We start from the raw sequence: 17679 nt of genomic DNA, 5'->3' as shown, positions 1-17679 counted from the left end.
CATCCTAATTCTCAAGATTTTACTGACAAACTAGCAAATCATTACACAACCAAAGCAGACATGTTGGACTCTTATTTAAAACAAAGGAAATCCATCAGTACCAACCCATTTTCAACAATCCCCTTCAGGGTTAGGCAAACCAAGCCTCTACATTTCCTTAAAAAACGATCAGAAAGTGGATTAATGGATCGTCTCAAAGCAAGCAGGCCAACCAGTAGCCCTTCTGACCCTTGTCCACCAGAAATCTTCAAGAACATTCTTTTAACTCTACTGCCACACCAGTAAGAACAATCATCTATAATTCTTTAACTATAGGAGTCTTTCCAGAAGACTTAAAAAAGGCCCAATATATGCCCATTATTATAGAAAACCAACCTGGACCTGCATGACAAACTACTACAGACTGATTACAAATGGACCTTTCCTGTGCAAACTGTTGGAAAGAACAGCATACACCAAACACCACAATTCATTGAAGATAACTCCATACTTTCCGACTTCCAAACAGCATACCGTCCAGGAACACGACCAGAATCTCTTCTCATCACCATCTGGGCTGACCTTAGAAAACAAAGTAGTCCGGAACGGGGTCGCTGCACTATTTCTCTTCGACCTTGCATCTGCCTTCAACACAGTTCGTTGTGGTACTATAATCCAAAGACTCTATGCAAAAGGCATAGAGGGGACTGCTCTCGACTGGATCACATCCTTTCAAACCAAAACAATTTACACACATAATCCCCCTTTCTCATCCAACCCATACCTCGTAAAAGGAGGGGTCCCTCGAGGCTCTATCATCTCACCCATGTATTTCAACATCTACATGAAGTCATTACTGGCAATGATCGATGAATTTCAGCTTTTATGCTATACCTACGCAGATGACACAAATACTCCTTAAACTGGAAAGCCCCAAAGACATTGGAATCTTCAAAATCTTCAGTTGCCTTAGAGTGGTTGATCAGTGAATGAAATAGAGCCATCTCAAATTGAATGCGTCCAAAACTGAAATACTCGTCTGTGGCCATTGGAAAAATTATGACCCACTCTGCACCTGGTCTTAGAATCTGGGACCACCTTTTAAAGTATCCAAGGAAGTAAGAAACATTCGAATTATCATAGACTTTAAGCTATCAATGAATTCCCAAGTCAATAAGTTAGCAAGAGGAAGTGCTGTTACTATGAAAACCCTGTAATGCATCTTCCCCCACCTAGGATTTCCACAGAAGGTCCAAGCCACCATATGTATTGTACTGCCTAAACTTGATTACACCAATGGCCCCTACCACAAATCATCTTTATCAACTATGAAAAGACTACAACAGATTCAGAACTCTGCTGCCAGACTAACTCCTACGCATAAAGCTACAAGCCCACATCTCCCTTGCCTTAGTTACCTGATGCCAGAAGATCCACCTTCAAGCTGCATCAACCACAAACCAATACATTGAACAGTACCACTTTTCATCAGGAATAAAATCACCCAAATACATACAACAAAGAAACCTCTGCTCCAGATTGGCACCTTGACTGCAAACCTCAGCATACAAGAAAAAAATGGGTGGTACATCTTTCTCTGTTCAAGTAGCCACATTATGGAATTCATTACCACCAAACAAATAATCCACTGATAAATATCTTAGCTTTAGAAAACTATTCATGAGTTGGTTCTTTCCTACTTAACCCCCATATTCAAAACACAAATGAACAGCATATGCCTTTGCATTTGAACTCGTATAATTTGATTATATGTATGTATTTAGATATCTGCAGTTCGTCGTATAAATTTATTTACAACTAAGGATTAAAAAAATAAATAGGTATCTTAAAGGTCTGCATAACAAATGTATTTATTACTTATGGTTAAAACATATATAAAATTGGGGTTTCTGCTTAACATTTATATAAATAACTTCATAGTTTACATACAAGTTAGTTGATTATATGCTTATGAGGAGTCTGTTTTATTTTTTTTATCTATCACAATGTGTAAATATAATAGTACTATAAGTGCTTCATTATAGAAATATATTGGAGAAAATATAAAATAAATAATCATTAACACATCAATATATCGACTTTATGTTTCTAACTATTTGCCCTTACATTTACAAAGGGACTTTATATAATGCAACTTTATATATATCTTTATATTTGTATTCCATACACACAAATATCATTCTATGTAGGTGTGTGTGTGTCATATATATGTTGCTACTCTGTCTCATCCCATACCTCTTTCAATATATCATCTACTTCCAATCTCTGACTCAATCCCAAACCTCATGGTACTCCCTAATAACACTTTCTAGACTCTTCCCTCCACTATTCCTCCTTCGGCTCATCTCAAACCTCATTTCACTACTATAAACTCCCAAAAACGATTTCTAAACTCTTTCCTCCTCTATCCCTCCTTTATCCTAATCAATCTAACTAACAGACTAAGATGTCCACCGCTCGAATTAACAACTTTTATTTACCTATACTAATCCCACACTAATCCACTTTGGGATCCGGAGTAGAGTGCTAATCGCCGAAAAGCGATTCAACGGCTTGTCAGGGGTAGTAAGTGCTATATAAAACAATTACACTTTGAACAGACCAATGAATGAAGAAGGAAGACAAATGGTATGTATGCATTTTTTATGATTCTTATAGAAAACATGTGGCAGATAAAGATGTCTATTTCAGAACTAAAAAAAAGGGATGGGAATGCCTTGGGCCGGCCTTTGTAAGGAAAGAGGACAAAGAGGAAAGATGACAAAGAGGAAACCTGATGCTATCGAAGACAATCATGGGCACAAGCAGGACAACCCTAGGAAAACACTAACGAGGGGGGGAGCGAGTCCAGAACCCTGCACAGGAAAGGTTGGCAGGGCAAAGTGGGTCACCCCTAAGAGGAGGGGAACAAAGACACACTGCAAACCAAGCATACTATATATAAAAAAAGCATTAAACAAAAATAATTTAGTTTAAAAACACTTACCAGGTTGACCTCTTTGACAGAACATTTTATGTAAGCAGACTTCACCGTTCTTGTAACTTTTAATATGTTCATTTTGATCTCATTTTCAAATATACAAACACATTGAATATATTTTGTAGTCTAATAGGAGCTTGTCCCTATGTGTAAGTAATTTATCACCCCAAATATAAGGTGTCTAGCTGTCAATTGCCATTGTAAAATGAGAGTGGTTTGGGGGTAGTGCTGGGCATAAGAGACATATTTGTGAGGGTCCTTATAAGAACAGGTAATTTAAAGCAGATCCATTTCACAGATCCCCTCAATAAAATGGGCGCTAGATTCTCCAAGTGAGGGTCAGAGGCAGACAGGTATTTGGCTTTGTACCCATAATATATTCTTTGAAAACTGGGCATGCAGGGCTGAGGAGAGGGATCAAACAAAGATATGGGGGACATTCCTGGGCCTGAGCTGAGGGGGGGGGGGGGGGGGGGGGGAGCATGCAGCAAGAAGCTGGCTGGAAGGGCTTCCGTTGAAGATGTGCCAGGTTGGTGATGTGATGTGGGGGTGAACATGCCTTGGAGGGGATTCACTGATGAGGAAAGAGGTAACTAATGTGTGACGGGGCATGCCGTACAGACAGTGAACAATGTGCTTGGTGGAACTATACTCCCCTGTTACCTACTACCTTTACCTCTCAACAGCCGCCGGACCCCGGATGGTCAGAGGAGCAGGAATCTTATTGGACCAGCCTGACTGAGGAAGGCGGCCCCTTTAACACTGGAACATGGAATGACGGCGCCCCGCCCATCAGGCACCCAGAAGGAAGCTCAAAGGTGAGCTCAGCAGAGGGGAAGACGGACAACGTTCCCCAGGAGAGAGGAGAATCGAGAGAGGAGAACGCTGGAGAATCGCAAGAGGGAGGAAGAAGACGAGACAACGAAAGTCCCGGACCAGAGACTAAGCCAGGAGGCCAACGATATCACGACTCGCCCGCCACGCACCCACGGGAGGGGCGTGGCTACAACAGGTACGGGCCGTGTGGCGGGTTGGGTATCTCAACGGGTCCAACCTCCAGACTGAGTGTGTATCCCCCGTAAACTCCCCTTATACCCTTCCTACACGAGCACTCCCTTCCACTGAGAGTACGGAGTTCGCACCCGCACTGGTTTACCTCACTCCCGGCCCTCCGTCTTATAATGTAGTATTGCGTCTGACGAGGTCTCTCTTTCCTTTGTTTCATATCCCAGAGTCGGAGACGAGGATAGCCGAAGACAGCCTTGTGTATCCAGTGCTGCAAACTGGATACCCCGAGGAAACCCACTTTTGACTCGGCAGCGTTTGCTCGTGAAGGACTAACGAGTCGGCAAAGACGCAGTTATATCAAAATAAAACCCTCATTAAGGTCCCTGATAAGAGACTCTGTATCTTCATTGTCTTCTCCCCCCTGGGAGCCCGTAGAGTCCCCCGAACAGAGCATAGCCGACCCCCCCCCCTGGGACACGTGGTGTCAGAAGTGGGATCTGCAACATCCCCCATTTGTAGTGACAAGATGGACACCCTCATTGAGCATATAATAAAAAGGGCAACAGAAACTCGAGTGGGCCGTGGAGCGGCAGCTCGCCGCAGCCCAAGCTGATAGAGACTTGTTCAAGTCTTCCCTGACAGCCCAACTAGAAGGACTGAGGAATGTGACACCTCCCCTCCCCCTGACTACGGGAGAAGCACGAGTACACTCTCCCCACCCCTCCGGCATTGCCTTACAAAAATACATCCTGGGGGAAGACCCGGATGCGTTCCTCTTAAATTTTGAAAGGGCCGCCAGAGCACTGGGATGGCCCGAGGACAAGTGACCATTTTTTCTCGCCCCCCTCCTGACCGGAGAAGCCCAATCGGCATATCAAGCCGCGAACGCCCTGGGAAACACCCCCTATGCCGTGGTGAAGGAGGTGATATTGGATCATCTAGGCTTAGACCCGGAAGCCTATAGAGTGAAGTTTCGGAAGGAAAGGGGCCTGCCGGGCGATAACCCAAAGACTCTCTTCTTTCGTTTGCGGATGTCCGCCAACAAATGGCTAAAACCAGAGACGTGTACCAAGGAGGAAATCCTCAATAAGATATACTTAGAACAGTTCATGGATGCCCTGCCGTATGCCACACAACGATGGCTTCGCCAACACGTAGGACTGGATGTGGAACACGCCATCGAGATGGCTGCACAGTACGCCAGGGCCCAACCACGACTAAGTACTACCGAACCCGAAAAACCTGGTAAATCGATCCCTCCCCTGAAGCTAGACAGGAAACCAAGACCGTCATTCGAAACTCCGAAATCGAAAGCCTCCGGGATGATGTCCCCCATGTTTAAAGGACCCCAAAGCTATAAATGTGGGGAGTGGGGTCATATTGCCAGGATGTGCCCCCTGAAACGGCCCTCGGAAGAGCCGATGGAGGTCGGATATCTACCAAAGACTGATGTATTCGGCCGAGCTGGGCACTGCTTTTCACGCGAGTATGAGGATGAATGGTTTTAGGGTGAGGGCTCTCCTCGACGTATAAACAATCTGTAGTGCAGGTACGCTTTGTCTTACCAGAACAGTATATACGGGAGGCTCAGGTGTATATCAGATGTGTTCACGGTGATGTGAAGCCATACCCCGTGGCTTCCATCTCGGTAGAGATACCGAATAGGGACAAGCAGACTGTTAGGGTAGGAGTGGTGGATTCCTTGCCAGAGGACATGATTCTGGGCAGAGATAATCTAGAATTCCTGTCACTCTTTAGGGAGAACCTTACCCCGAGTCCCTCAGAAACAGGGCATTCCTCTCCAGCCTTTCTAAGCCCCGATACCAGGGAGATCGATCGGAGTTTCAGGTTCGAGCAGACAGAGGACAGAACCCTATATAATGCCTGGGACAGTGCTCACCAAAACCAAGGGAACCCCTCCCCGACATACCCTCGGTTCCTGATCAAGAATGACCTGATCTATAGACAGGCCCTGGAGAGCAGCGCTTGTCAGATGTTGGTACCCTCCTCATTCAGAGAGCAAGTGTTGTTTTTCGCGCATACCCACCTCACAGCAGGTCATGCCAGAAAAGAAAAGACAACGGAGAGTATCATACGACACTTCTTTTGGCCAGGAATATACAGGGACGTGCAGGATTAGTGCGCCAAGTGTGAGGTGTGTCAAAGGAAGAACACCCATCGACCCAGTGCAGCTCCTCTACAACCCATGTCTATTATCGGAGTTCCTTTCGAACGTGTCGGCATGGATCTCATTGGACCCTTACCACGATCTACTAAGGGGAATATATACGCACTCGTAATAGTAGATTACGCCACCCGGTTTGTGGTGGCGTTCCCCTTGAGAACCAGTACTACTACTGCAATTGCTGAGAAATTTGTTGAATTGTTTTCACGGGTAGGGTTCCCTAAATAAGTCCTGAGGGACCAGGGCACCCCCTTCACCTCTAAACTGATGCGGGAAGTATGTAAATCCCTAGGGATAAAACACCTGAAAACCTCAGTATATCATCCCTAAACTGATGGCCTCGTGGAGCGTTATAACCAGTCCCTGAAGTCGACCCTGAAAAAGATGTTATCCTCAGAAGGCACAAACTGGGACCGCCTACTACCGCTGGCCCTCTATGTGTTACAAGCACAGAAACAAAGTAGCCTAGGGTGTTCCTCATTCGAGTTATTATATGGCCGACTCCCGAGGTCCCTTTTTGAGATGACCAAAGATTTGTGGGAAACGGAAGAGCTACAGGAACAGAAATCCATGCTAGAATACACCACCCAACTCAGGTCCAGACTAGGCAAACTACGGAATCTGTCTCACTCCTGCCTGGAACAACACCAACACCTATACAAAAGGAATTACGATAAAGGCAAGAAGCTGCGAAGCATTGCCATAGGGAAATGGGCACTAGTGTTGCTTTCCTCCTTAAGCAGCAAGGCTAAAAACGAATGGCAGGGGCCCTATCAGGTCATCGAAACTATTGGACAGACCACATACAGACTACGGATGTCGCCTAGCAAAACCCAGACGTATCACATTAATCTTTTGAAGGAATGGCTGGGTCCCCTACCTCAGGGCTCACATTGGATTGAGGCGTCCAAAGCGACCACCTCCGCTGTGGATCAGCTAGTGGTGAACCCGGAGCTACCAGCCTCCTTGAGGGCCGAGCTGCAGGGGATTCTTCTAGCCTTTACAGACGTCTTTTCAGACCTTCCTGGGAGAACCAACCTGATTGAACATTGCATCGAAACCGCCCCAGAGAAATCAGTAAAGCAACAACCTTACCGTATCCCCGCGGCTCGCCGAGCAGCTGTACAGAAAGAAGTACGCAAGATGCTCCAATTGGGGGTGATACGACCGTCCACTAGTCATTGGTCCTCACCCATAGTCATGATTCCTAAACCGGATGGGTCCAAGCGTTTTTGCATGGATTTCAGAGCTCTGAACGCAATATCAAATTTCGACACCTACCCGATTCCAAGAGCGGACGAGTTAATCGAAAAAATTGGGGATGCCCAGTACATAACCACCATAGACCTCACAAAGGGGTACTGGCAGGTGCCTCTTCGTGAGGAGGATCGTAAGAGGACAGCCTTTATTGCCGACAATGGCCTATATGAATTTACTGTCCTCCCCTTTGGCCTTCATGGCGCCCGGCAACTTTCCAGCGCCTCATGAATGCAGTATTACAGTCCTATACCGCTTTCAGCTCAGCCTACTTAGATGACATAGTCATCTACAGTAAGGATTGGACTGAACATCTTCAACACCTGGGAACCATACTAACTGCACTTAGGCATGCCGGGCTACACAGTCAGTCAGTCAAATATTCTTTATTCGATAAAATTAATATCATAAAAGACATGGTACAATTATACAAAAAGTTACAATCTGATTAACAAATTACAGTGTAATACATTTTTTCATCAGTGTTAAAAATACAATACATATTAAAAAGAGAAATTTCTAATATTAAAAGTTTTAAAAAATATATACCATTTAAAAACTATCAGTACTACAGCCTTACTACACAAGTAGAATACATATTTACACGAAAGAAACATTACTCAAAACAGCTTTGGATCTGCGGTAGGCTGATGGTATTTTTCCTTATGCGAATGGCTGCCGTCAGAAAACTGGCCACACAGAACATGGTATAAGGGTTACCCAATTGCATTAGAGCGGGTCTCACCTGAATAAAGCCCGCCTTCTTCAGGAGTGGTAACAAATATTTCCGTCTACATGGTTCATAGTGAGTGCAAAACATGACAAAATGGAGTGTATCTTGTAATGAAAAGCAATCACAAGTGCAGGGATCCGCCTTGTCAGGTGTGCACCAGGTACGGAAAACTCCTAAAGAGTAATGGATCAGGTTTAGGCGGAATCTTGTCAGAAGAAATCTGTGGTGTCGATTATTCACCACTATTAAATATGGTTCCGGTCCTGGGCAACTAACCAGCCCATAGTTTAGTCTAACAAGAGGCTTTCTCAGCTCCGTCTCCTCCCGATCTAGTGTAAAAAGGTCCCTTAGGGCCTTTTTTGTTGGAAAAATATCTTTTTTAGTTAATAATTCGGGAGAATAAAACATGTCTGAGCGACCTATTTTTTGCAGACCATTTTTAATATAATTCAGCCATACAATTTTATCAGCCCTCTCTAAATTCAGGCAGTCTTTAATAATGGAGTGGTTTAAAGTAATTTCTTTGTTAAGCCAGATTTTTAGCCAATACAGAAGGGGTGCTATTTGGATATGGTCTGAGATATATCCGATCCCCACCTCCGTATGTGTTGTAAAAGTGGGAGTAGACTGAGGGACTGAGAGGAGCCCCCTCAGAAATTTATTTTCTACCAGTTGTATTTTTTTGGGTGTGGTATAACCCCATATTTGGCATCTGCGGAGAGCAAAATGTGGTCGTGGGCTGCATCTATTTCAGAAGGGGAGGCATGCAGTGCTAGATTGGGTCTTAAGCAAGACAATATGCAATGGAGGGCTATCAGGGATGAGGTCCTACTGAAAGGACAACATCTAAGATGGTGGGTTCTGCTTTCTAAGTGACATGAAGGAAGTCAGACACGCATTGGCATGCGCGCCAGGTCTAGGTGCAAAAAGTGGTAATACTAGATCCTGTTCAAAGGGTGCTGAGAGGGGCTGGCCACAGCTGGAGGATATCACTTGCTGGCTCTGACCCACGCCTGACACATAGCAAAGAGATCCAGGGTTTGGTGTATTTAAATGAAGCCAGGCCAAGTCCAGCCCCATGCAGCAACAGCATGTGGCTTTTGTTCATTGCAGGGGCATAATTCTGCAGCAAAGCAAGCCTCTAGCACACAAGGGTCAGCTACAGTGGACAGCACCGAGGGGAACAGGAAAGCGGACCGAGATCACGCTTGGGAAATATTTAACTCTATTAACCCTTCATCAGTTCGGAGTTTGAGCACCAGTAGGCCAAAGCTAAATTATTTGCTCTACACAAAAACGGCATTAAAAACCTTATTTTGCCACAAGTGTCTACCAGTTCTCTTGAATATTGTTCCAAGTATGTTTTCAAAATGTCCCCAGTTGCTGGTCTTGATGCCACCTTCCCAGGGGCGCTCAACGCTATTCAGAAATGATGTACCACAGATTACAAACGAATATGATCTTGGCACTTAAGTTGTACATGAAATTGTTACCTTACTTATCACTTATGATTTTCTTTACTTTTTTTTTTGTTTTAAAACCTTTATTGCACTTTTAAGTTTACCCAGCTGTTGGCCTACAACCCATGGGGCTGGCCGCTATCACAATCTTGCAGTCACCATGCAGTATTATAAAACTGGAGTCCGAATGTTACTCTTTTACAATCCTTATTACTACATAAAATTAAAAGGTACGGTATGATTTTCTTTACTTTTGAATGATGAACAGTAAAGTCAGCTCTGCACGGGTCTCTGAAGAGCAGGCTATCCACCTCTGCATACAGCACAAACAAATTCATCTAGATCACCAGTATTTTACATAGGAAAATTGGGAAGATTTGTTTGCTGACAAAAGTTGCTGCCAAGTCCTGTGCTTCCCTCTTTAATGTCTATAGCCCCAAGGCATTGATGTGCATTTAGTCCAATTAGACTTCAAAAATCAAGCTGTGTGAGTTATACTCAATCACCCAGCACTTACCGGCAAATGCAGGGATGGAGACCGGCTGTCCATAGCTGGTCCTCAAGAGCGCCGCAATGACATCGTCAATGAAGCGCTGAGTGACACCGAGTTCCAGCAGGGATTCAGAAACTGATCTTTGCGTCATATTGACAAAGTGTTCTCCACCCAGGGACCGCAGGAGCTCATCAACGCTGGAAAAGGCATAGCCGTAGGCTTGGTACTTGTAAATTCTACAAACAGACAAAGCAGTGTGAGCAATAAGAGAGAAAATGTGACCCAAAAACTTAAGGCATCCTTCTTAAATAGTGGGTACAGCTGTAAGAAGACTAGATTTACTGAATTGAGCTTACTCCAAGGAACCAACTAGTTAACATGCAAGGTTAAAAAAAACTGTCTAACCTGATCACATTTCTACGAGCAAAAGGTAACACTGATTGTCCATCTCCCAAAAGTTAATCAAAACCAACTCTTACTAAATGTCCTAGGGCAATATTGAAAAACATATTTTCTTTTAGAGAGGGGCACAAAGAGGAGAGAGGTCACTTTTTAGAAATTTAGATTGAACTATTTCCATCCAGACTGATATATCCTCTAGAAATGCAAGACTTTCATTCATGAAAATAAATGAAGTTGATATTTAGATGTTTTAAAGATTCATATATCACCCTTCCAAACACAATTACACCATGCCATCATATAGAAAGCTCTCTGAATTTGCTGTACACTTTTATAAAACAGAGTCCACAGCTTGGACGCACCCTGTATGAAGGTATGACTAAGAAGGACCTGGAATAAGATATGTATAGAGATTGGTATCACCAAACTGGACAACATATACAAGCATAACAGTTTACCCACATGGAAAGAATTTCAGAAGCCTTATATCATTAAGGCACCACCCATCATTGCAAGGATTATGTATGCAAAAATGGCTTTTTGTTCAATGCTCGATTTTTATATACATCACTTAGATTGTAGTTTATAAACTGTTTAAGGCTCAGAATGACTGAATTTGCTAATTTGCACGGGATAAAATACATATGGTCTGGCTTACAAGAAATGACCATATCCAATCTTCAAAGGAGAACTTTCTACGGCGTATTTAAAGGAGTACCATTCATAGGTTGTCACAAATGTGTATTATGTCGCCAAGCCAGAACATTTTAAATATATATATTTATCAACATTACAAGCATGTTTTACTCACAAATATCTTCTATTCTCCGTAGGTCCAAAATACTTGCAAAATTCCATTCAAAGATTTTGTTGGCGGAATAAATATACATTTTAGGAAATCACTTAAGGCAACTACAATCTTGCACCGCACACAAGTATAGTATAATTATTTGCCCACGTAATGTTAATAAAAAATATATTTTATACTTTTTTTCAAACAAATAGTATTGTTTGGTTCTTTCTTCTAATATGTTCCATGGTTTAGTAATTAAATCGTAATGTGTATGCAGGTCACGGTTGCCTTAAGTATTTACATTGAGTTATTGAGCCCCGCCTTAAGGAACTATACCTAATTAGCAGGGGGCCTCCCTCTTTAACCACATGCGCGCTAGCGCAATTCCGCTCCTGTGCTGAGTTTTTTAAAACCGCACTTTACGTGACGAGCTGGGCTCGTCGTCATCAGCGTGCGAGGAGGCTACGCCATGACGAGCCCAGCTCGTCATGAGCGTGGAAGGGGTTAAAATATAATCAATGCTGAAGACAACTGGCACATCTGCTCTTGTGGCTTGTCATTTGAAATTAATCTTGAAATGAATAGAAAATAGTTTGCCATCCATCTAATTCGGTTCCCTAGGATCTGCTTGGCACCAAAGCCACTTTTAGTTGCTAAAGTAGTCAAAACCATGTTAAGACATGTGCCACACTCTGAGCAGACAGTGTTTCAGTTTAGTGGACTACGAGAAAACATCAGTGAGTGCCGCGATGGGGACACAACTAATATAAAAATGCCGATATTCGCATTGTAAAGCAACACTGTTTATATATGCTTTGCACTGTAGACCATAGGGCGGGGTCTTCAGGGAATAGCCTAATAGGAGAAGGCTTTGATTTTTGGGCATTGCAACCCCTGACCCTATTTGCTACAGTGCATGCCAGTGACACATGACATCTGCTCTATAATTCAATGTGTTGTTTTAATAAAGGATAATACTTTGAATGAATGAATGACCAGTACTTATAGAGCCCACAGCTCCTCCAGCTGGAGTGTCCCAGCTTTGTACACTCTGTACATTATCCAAAACTGAATCCTCTCCGTCTCACTGAATCGACCTATTAACTGATCTGGCTGTTGATCATCTCAGATCCAGAGGCATTCCTTGCATTGGAAACCATAGTAACTTTGGTGATATTTTTTAAATGTTTGTTATTACTATGGCTAGTTTCATGTGTGAATATCTGCAATAAACTAGAGTGTCCGGGGGAAATTATCAACCTGCATTTGCTAAAACGGTAATGTGTTGCTTTTCAATTACTACTCACAAAACACTTCCAATTTCTTCAAAATATTCCAAAATACACCAAGTTATCCCAATAGAAAACATGTCATAGAATACATGTATCCTTCATAGTTCAACACCATTGGGTTAATATTATGAGCATCATATATCACATGAGGGAACTATGCATACTGCTCACTGTGAGAATGAGACAGAAGACTGAAGCTCAGATGTAGATGAAGAGTGGAAGCCATGTCCTTCAGCCACTGCTGCTAGTGCAGTCTCCATACCTCATAAACTTCTCCATAACCTCCTCCACCCACATCTGCAGCCGCAGAAGGCTGATGCCGTAGTGCCACCAGAGGCGGAAGAGGTTCAGCAGATACCAGTCTGTCTCCTCCAGAACCAGCTGCTCCCCGTTAAAGATGGCGCTCTTCCCAGTAATCTCTCGCCGGTGCTTCAGCCCTGCAAAAGGAAACCACTGTAACAAAGGGGGACCCTGAGAAAGGATGTAGATAGAGAAGCAGGGGAAAAGAGCAACATTCACAAAGGAAGAACTCTACCTATTGCAATGTAAAGTATACTGTACGTCATATATAATATTGACCACTCTGGCTAGGCCATTAGCATAAATATAAAAGGCATTCAAGATAGTGTATTCATTACTTAATTTATTATTTCTTATCTTTTCAATACCAAATTATTAGTGAATTCATAAATAAATAACCTAACTACAAAAAAGAATTTTGGAAAAAATCAGATCCCATTGCACAACTTTCACTCAAAAAACAGTCACTTCAAAACATACTCATGCGAAACCACAAATACATACATCAAATATATACAGAAAGGCTTAATATGCACCAAGCCCCCTCACCATGTATACAAATGTTCAAAAACAGATTTTTCCTACTAAACAGTGCAACAACTCATGAATTGAATTTTAACAATTAATGTGATATCATTTTAACAGAAACTTCCTTCATTTCAGTAGCTTCCACCCGAGAAGCCAAAAGGATGGAATTCCTTTCAGCCAGTTTCTACGTCTCCGTAGAAACTGCACCTCCATCAAGGATTATCTACATAACGCCGAGCTGATTAAAGAGAAATTTATAGAAAAGAGGGTACCCACGCAGGCTGATTAGCGATGCCCTGAAGAGAGCACGCTTCTATAACCGGGACGCTATGTTCCAACCAAAACAACAAGAACCAGCAGACAAATTAGTCTGTGTCAGGAAACACTCTTCAATTGATAACAAAATTCAACCAACTATGAATTCACAATGGCATCTACTCAATTTGGATAGTCTAGCAGCACGGATGCCCAAACCACTTTTTGCATTCTGCAGAAACAAAAACTTGAGGAATATATTGGTCAAAACTAAATCCCTGGAGCAGAAAGGATTTGTCCAAAAATCGATCACCGGGGACTGCCCTATAAATGGAAACCACAAGTGCGGTACATGCCATGCATGCGCTAATGCCTTTGTGAGTGACCAGATCTGTATAAACAACCGCGCTATACAACTGAAAGAAATGAAAAACTGCAGGACTTCAAATTGCATCTATGCAATCCTGTGCCCCTGCAATTTAACATATGTTGGGGAAACAGCCGCCAGAGAGTGCAGGGTCAGGATGGGAGAACATAAGTTCAACATTAGAAGATCTAAACTTGCAGCAACCCTGGTTAGTCATTGGGTGGAAGCCAACCATATGGAGGAGGATCTCCGTTGGACTATTCTGGAAAAAATACGTCCATAGAAAGGCTTGGACTGTTCTAATATATGCTGAAAGCACAAAGTATTTTGGATATATCTACTTGACTCAAAGGATAAGGGACTGAATGAATCCCTAGCATGGGAAAATGCATTTTTTTAGAACTTTCGCATTAGCTAACTACTAAATATGCCCCTTCAGGTTTCTTGTCAGTTAGGATACCTCGATCCAAGCTGTACCTGTGGTTGAAATTGCCCTTTTAGTTTCTTTTAAGTCAGGTTTCCTTTTCTTCTACCAGTGTCTGCTGGCCACTTTTATATTCTCTTTGGACATATGTTTGTCTCTTCTGATTCTTTGTTTGATGTGCCTGCTTTTACTCCTAAACCCATGAGGATTTGATGTGCATTCGGAGCGCTTCTACTTATATACCTTTGAGCACGTGGTATGGATATATGAGCCAACCTCTAAGGCATAATGATTCAGAAAAGGGGGTGGTGATGAACAGAGTGTCTGAATTAAGCAGACCACTCTTACCCAGTCCAAAGATCAGGGCTTAATCCATCACCGTTTTTTAGCTCACTGCACCATCCCAGCTCAGAACTTGGCTATATGCAAATTAGTCTAACCCTGGCCCAGTGCATCATGGGAACAGGGCAGACCAAACTACCAAGCCAATTCTTATACTGGGAAGGAAACAAGCTACCGGGGACCGGTTTCTGGCATTTCAGCAGTCTTCGGCCCGGCTTGCTTGAATCCTGATGGTGCAATGAGCTAGGGACTCACATCTGAGTATACCCTTCCACGCTTATGGTGGCCAAAAATGATTCAGAAAAGGAGGTGGTGATGAACAGAGTGTCTGAATTAAGCAGACCACTATTACCCAGTCCAAAGATCAGGGCTTAATCCATCACCGTTTTTTAGCTCATTGCAGCATCCCAGCTCAGAACTTGGCTATATGCAAATTAGTCTGACCCTGGCCCAGTGCATCATGGGAACAGGGCAGACCAAACTACCCAGCCAATTCTTATACTGGGAAGGAAACAAGCTACCGGGGACCGGTTTCTGGCATTTCAGCCGTCTTCGGCCCGGCTTGCTTGAATCCTGATGGTGCAATGAGCTAGGGACTCACATCTGAGTATACCCTTCCACGCTTTTGGTGGACAAAAATGATTCAGAAAGGGGGTGGTGATGAACAGAGTGTCTGAATTAAGCAGACCAATCAATCAATCATTGACACTTATAAAGCGCGCTACATACCCGTAGGGTCTCAAGGCGCTGGGGGGGGGGGGTGCCGCTACTGCTCGAACAGCCAGGTCTTCAGCTTCTTCCTGAAGGAGAGGTGGTCTTGGGTCAGGCGCAGGTCGGTCGGGAGGGAGTTCCAGGTCTTGGCGGCCAGGTAGGAGAAGGACCTTCCTCCTGTAGTCGCTCTTCGGATGCGGGGGACGGCGGCGAGGGCGTGGTTGGCTGATCGGAGGTGGCGTTTGGGAGCGTAGAAGTTGACTCGGCTGTTGAGGTAGCTCGGGCCTTGGTCGTGTAGGGCTTTGTGTGCGTGGGTGAGGAGGCGGAAGGTGATTCTTTTGTTGACGGGGAGCCAGTGAAGGTCTCTCAGATGTTCGGAGATGTGACTGGTTCGTGGGATATCGAGGATGAGTCTGGCTGAGGCGTTCTGGATCCGCTGGAGTCTCTTCTGGAGCTTGGCGGTGGTACCGGCGTAGAGGGCGTTGCCGTAGTCCAGTCTGCTGGTGACGAGGGCCTGGGTGACGGTCTTTCTGGTCTCGGTGGGGATCCACCAGAAGATCTTCCTTAGCATGCGTAGGATGTTGAAGCACGCCGAGGAGACCACTCTTACCCAGTCCAAAGATCAGGGCTTAATCCATCACCGTTTTTTAGCTCACTGCACCATCCCAGCTCAGAACTTGGCTATATGCAAATTAGTCTGACCCTGGCCCAGTGCATCATGGGAACAGGGCAGACCAAACTACCAAGCCAATTCTTATACTGGGAAGGAAACAAGCTACCGGGGACCGGTTTCTGGCATTTCAGCCGTCTTCGGCCCGGCTTGCTTGAATCCTGATGGTGCAATGAGCTAGGGACTCACATCTGAGTATACCCTTCCACGCTTATGGTGGACAAAAATGATTCAGAAAAGGGGGTGGTGATGAACAGAGTGTCTGAATTAAGCAGACCACTCTTACCCAGTCCAAAGATCAGGGCTTAATCCATCACCGTTTTTTAGCTCACTGCACCATCCCAGCTCAGAACTTGGCTATATGCAAATTAGTCTGACCCTGGCCAAGTGCATCATGGGAACAGGGCAGACCAAACTACCAAGCCAATTCTTATACTGGGAAGGAAACAAGCTACCGCTAAGGCATAGTCTCAATATCATACATCTCCCTGGAACTATAGGCGTTAGACAGTGACATTTTCTAATTCTTAATTCCATTTAAACCTACATTAGGATAGCAGTATTTTCCTTATTCATGATTCTACACTCCTTACATGAGTATTTTTTATTCACAGCATTAAGTGATTGCGTCACTTTTAATCTCTTGATTTTGATAGATTCTACATTGGTGTACATTTACCCTCTAGAATCCATAAGCATAAGAGAACGCGGCACATGCACTAACCCCCGTATTCGTATTTCCAATTTTCTTCAGGGAGCCGTATCCCTTTAAGGATTTTCAAGGTACAGCTCACCAGGCGCCGATCGGCATGTTCTACGTACTGCGCTGTTGTTCAGACACAGACGCGCAAGCTGATTGTGCTATTTAAGAACACTAATTAACTAGCTCTCTATCCGAGACGCTTTTCCGCCCGCGTGACGCTCTATTACTTTCTAGCCATTAGCAGTACATTTCTTCGTATCCAGGTAATCTATCCATGCCGCCATGATGACCATCCCACCCAGAACCTCAATGAGCAAACTCCGTTTTGAAAAGACCTTTAATTGATTTTATTTCTTTCTTAGTAAATTGCCCATACAGGTCAGAGAATCTTGCTTGGCCATGTTATAGGAACTAACACCATGGAGCGGGATGCATTGCGACGTAGCTGCACTCAAGAGGTACTATTTTTAATTCAGCCCATCGGACGGCTTTGTGACCGTCCGTCAATGGGCTGTCAGGCTATATTAAACTTTCTTTTTTTCATTTTCCCTTTCTTCATGCATTAGTTCTGAGAACCCCGTTTGCCCGGTGACTGCAAAAATGTTTTACCCAACGCGCGATTGAAAGAAGGTGAGTGATTGCTTGTTCATTTTAGGCAGTGCTTTAACACACGCGCCCGGTTGAAACTTTGTTTCCGATTAGGATACTTTGTCACGGTGCTGCATTGTTATTTCAGATCTTCGGCGAGACACGCTTTTGTATTAATACCGCTGAAG

General features: G+C 43.9%; 1 protein-coding gene across 1 annotated transcript in view; it reads right to left on the bottom strand.

The window, feature by feature from the left end:
• PCYOX1L (prenylcysteine oxidase 1 like) overlaps nucleotides 1-17679 on the bottom strand; it is a 102490-nt gene that overhangs the window by 35142 nt on the left and 49669 nt on the right. The window contains exons 3-4 of the mRNA XM_086931591.1: nucleotides 12866-13040; nucleotides 10141-10352 (exon numbers count right to left, since the gene is read on the bottom strand). Coding sequence (XP_086787717.1) covers nucleotides 10141-10352; nucleotides 12866-13040 — 387 coding nt within the window. The remainder of the gene's footprint in view (nucleotides 1-10140; nucleotides 10353-12865; nucleotides 13041-17679) is intronic.

Source organism: Lissotriton vulgaris, chromosome 7 (assembly GCF_964263255.1).
Source record: "Lissotriton vulgaris chromosome 7, aLisVul1.2, whole genome shotgun sequence".
Lineage (NCBI taxonomy): Eukaryota > Metazoa > Chordata > Amphibia > Caudata > Salamandridae > Lissotriton > Lissotriton vulgaris.
The sequence above is the reverse complement of the archived record's forward strand: the minus strand, read 5'-3'. Positions and strand labels throughout refer to the sequence as shown.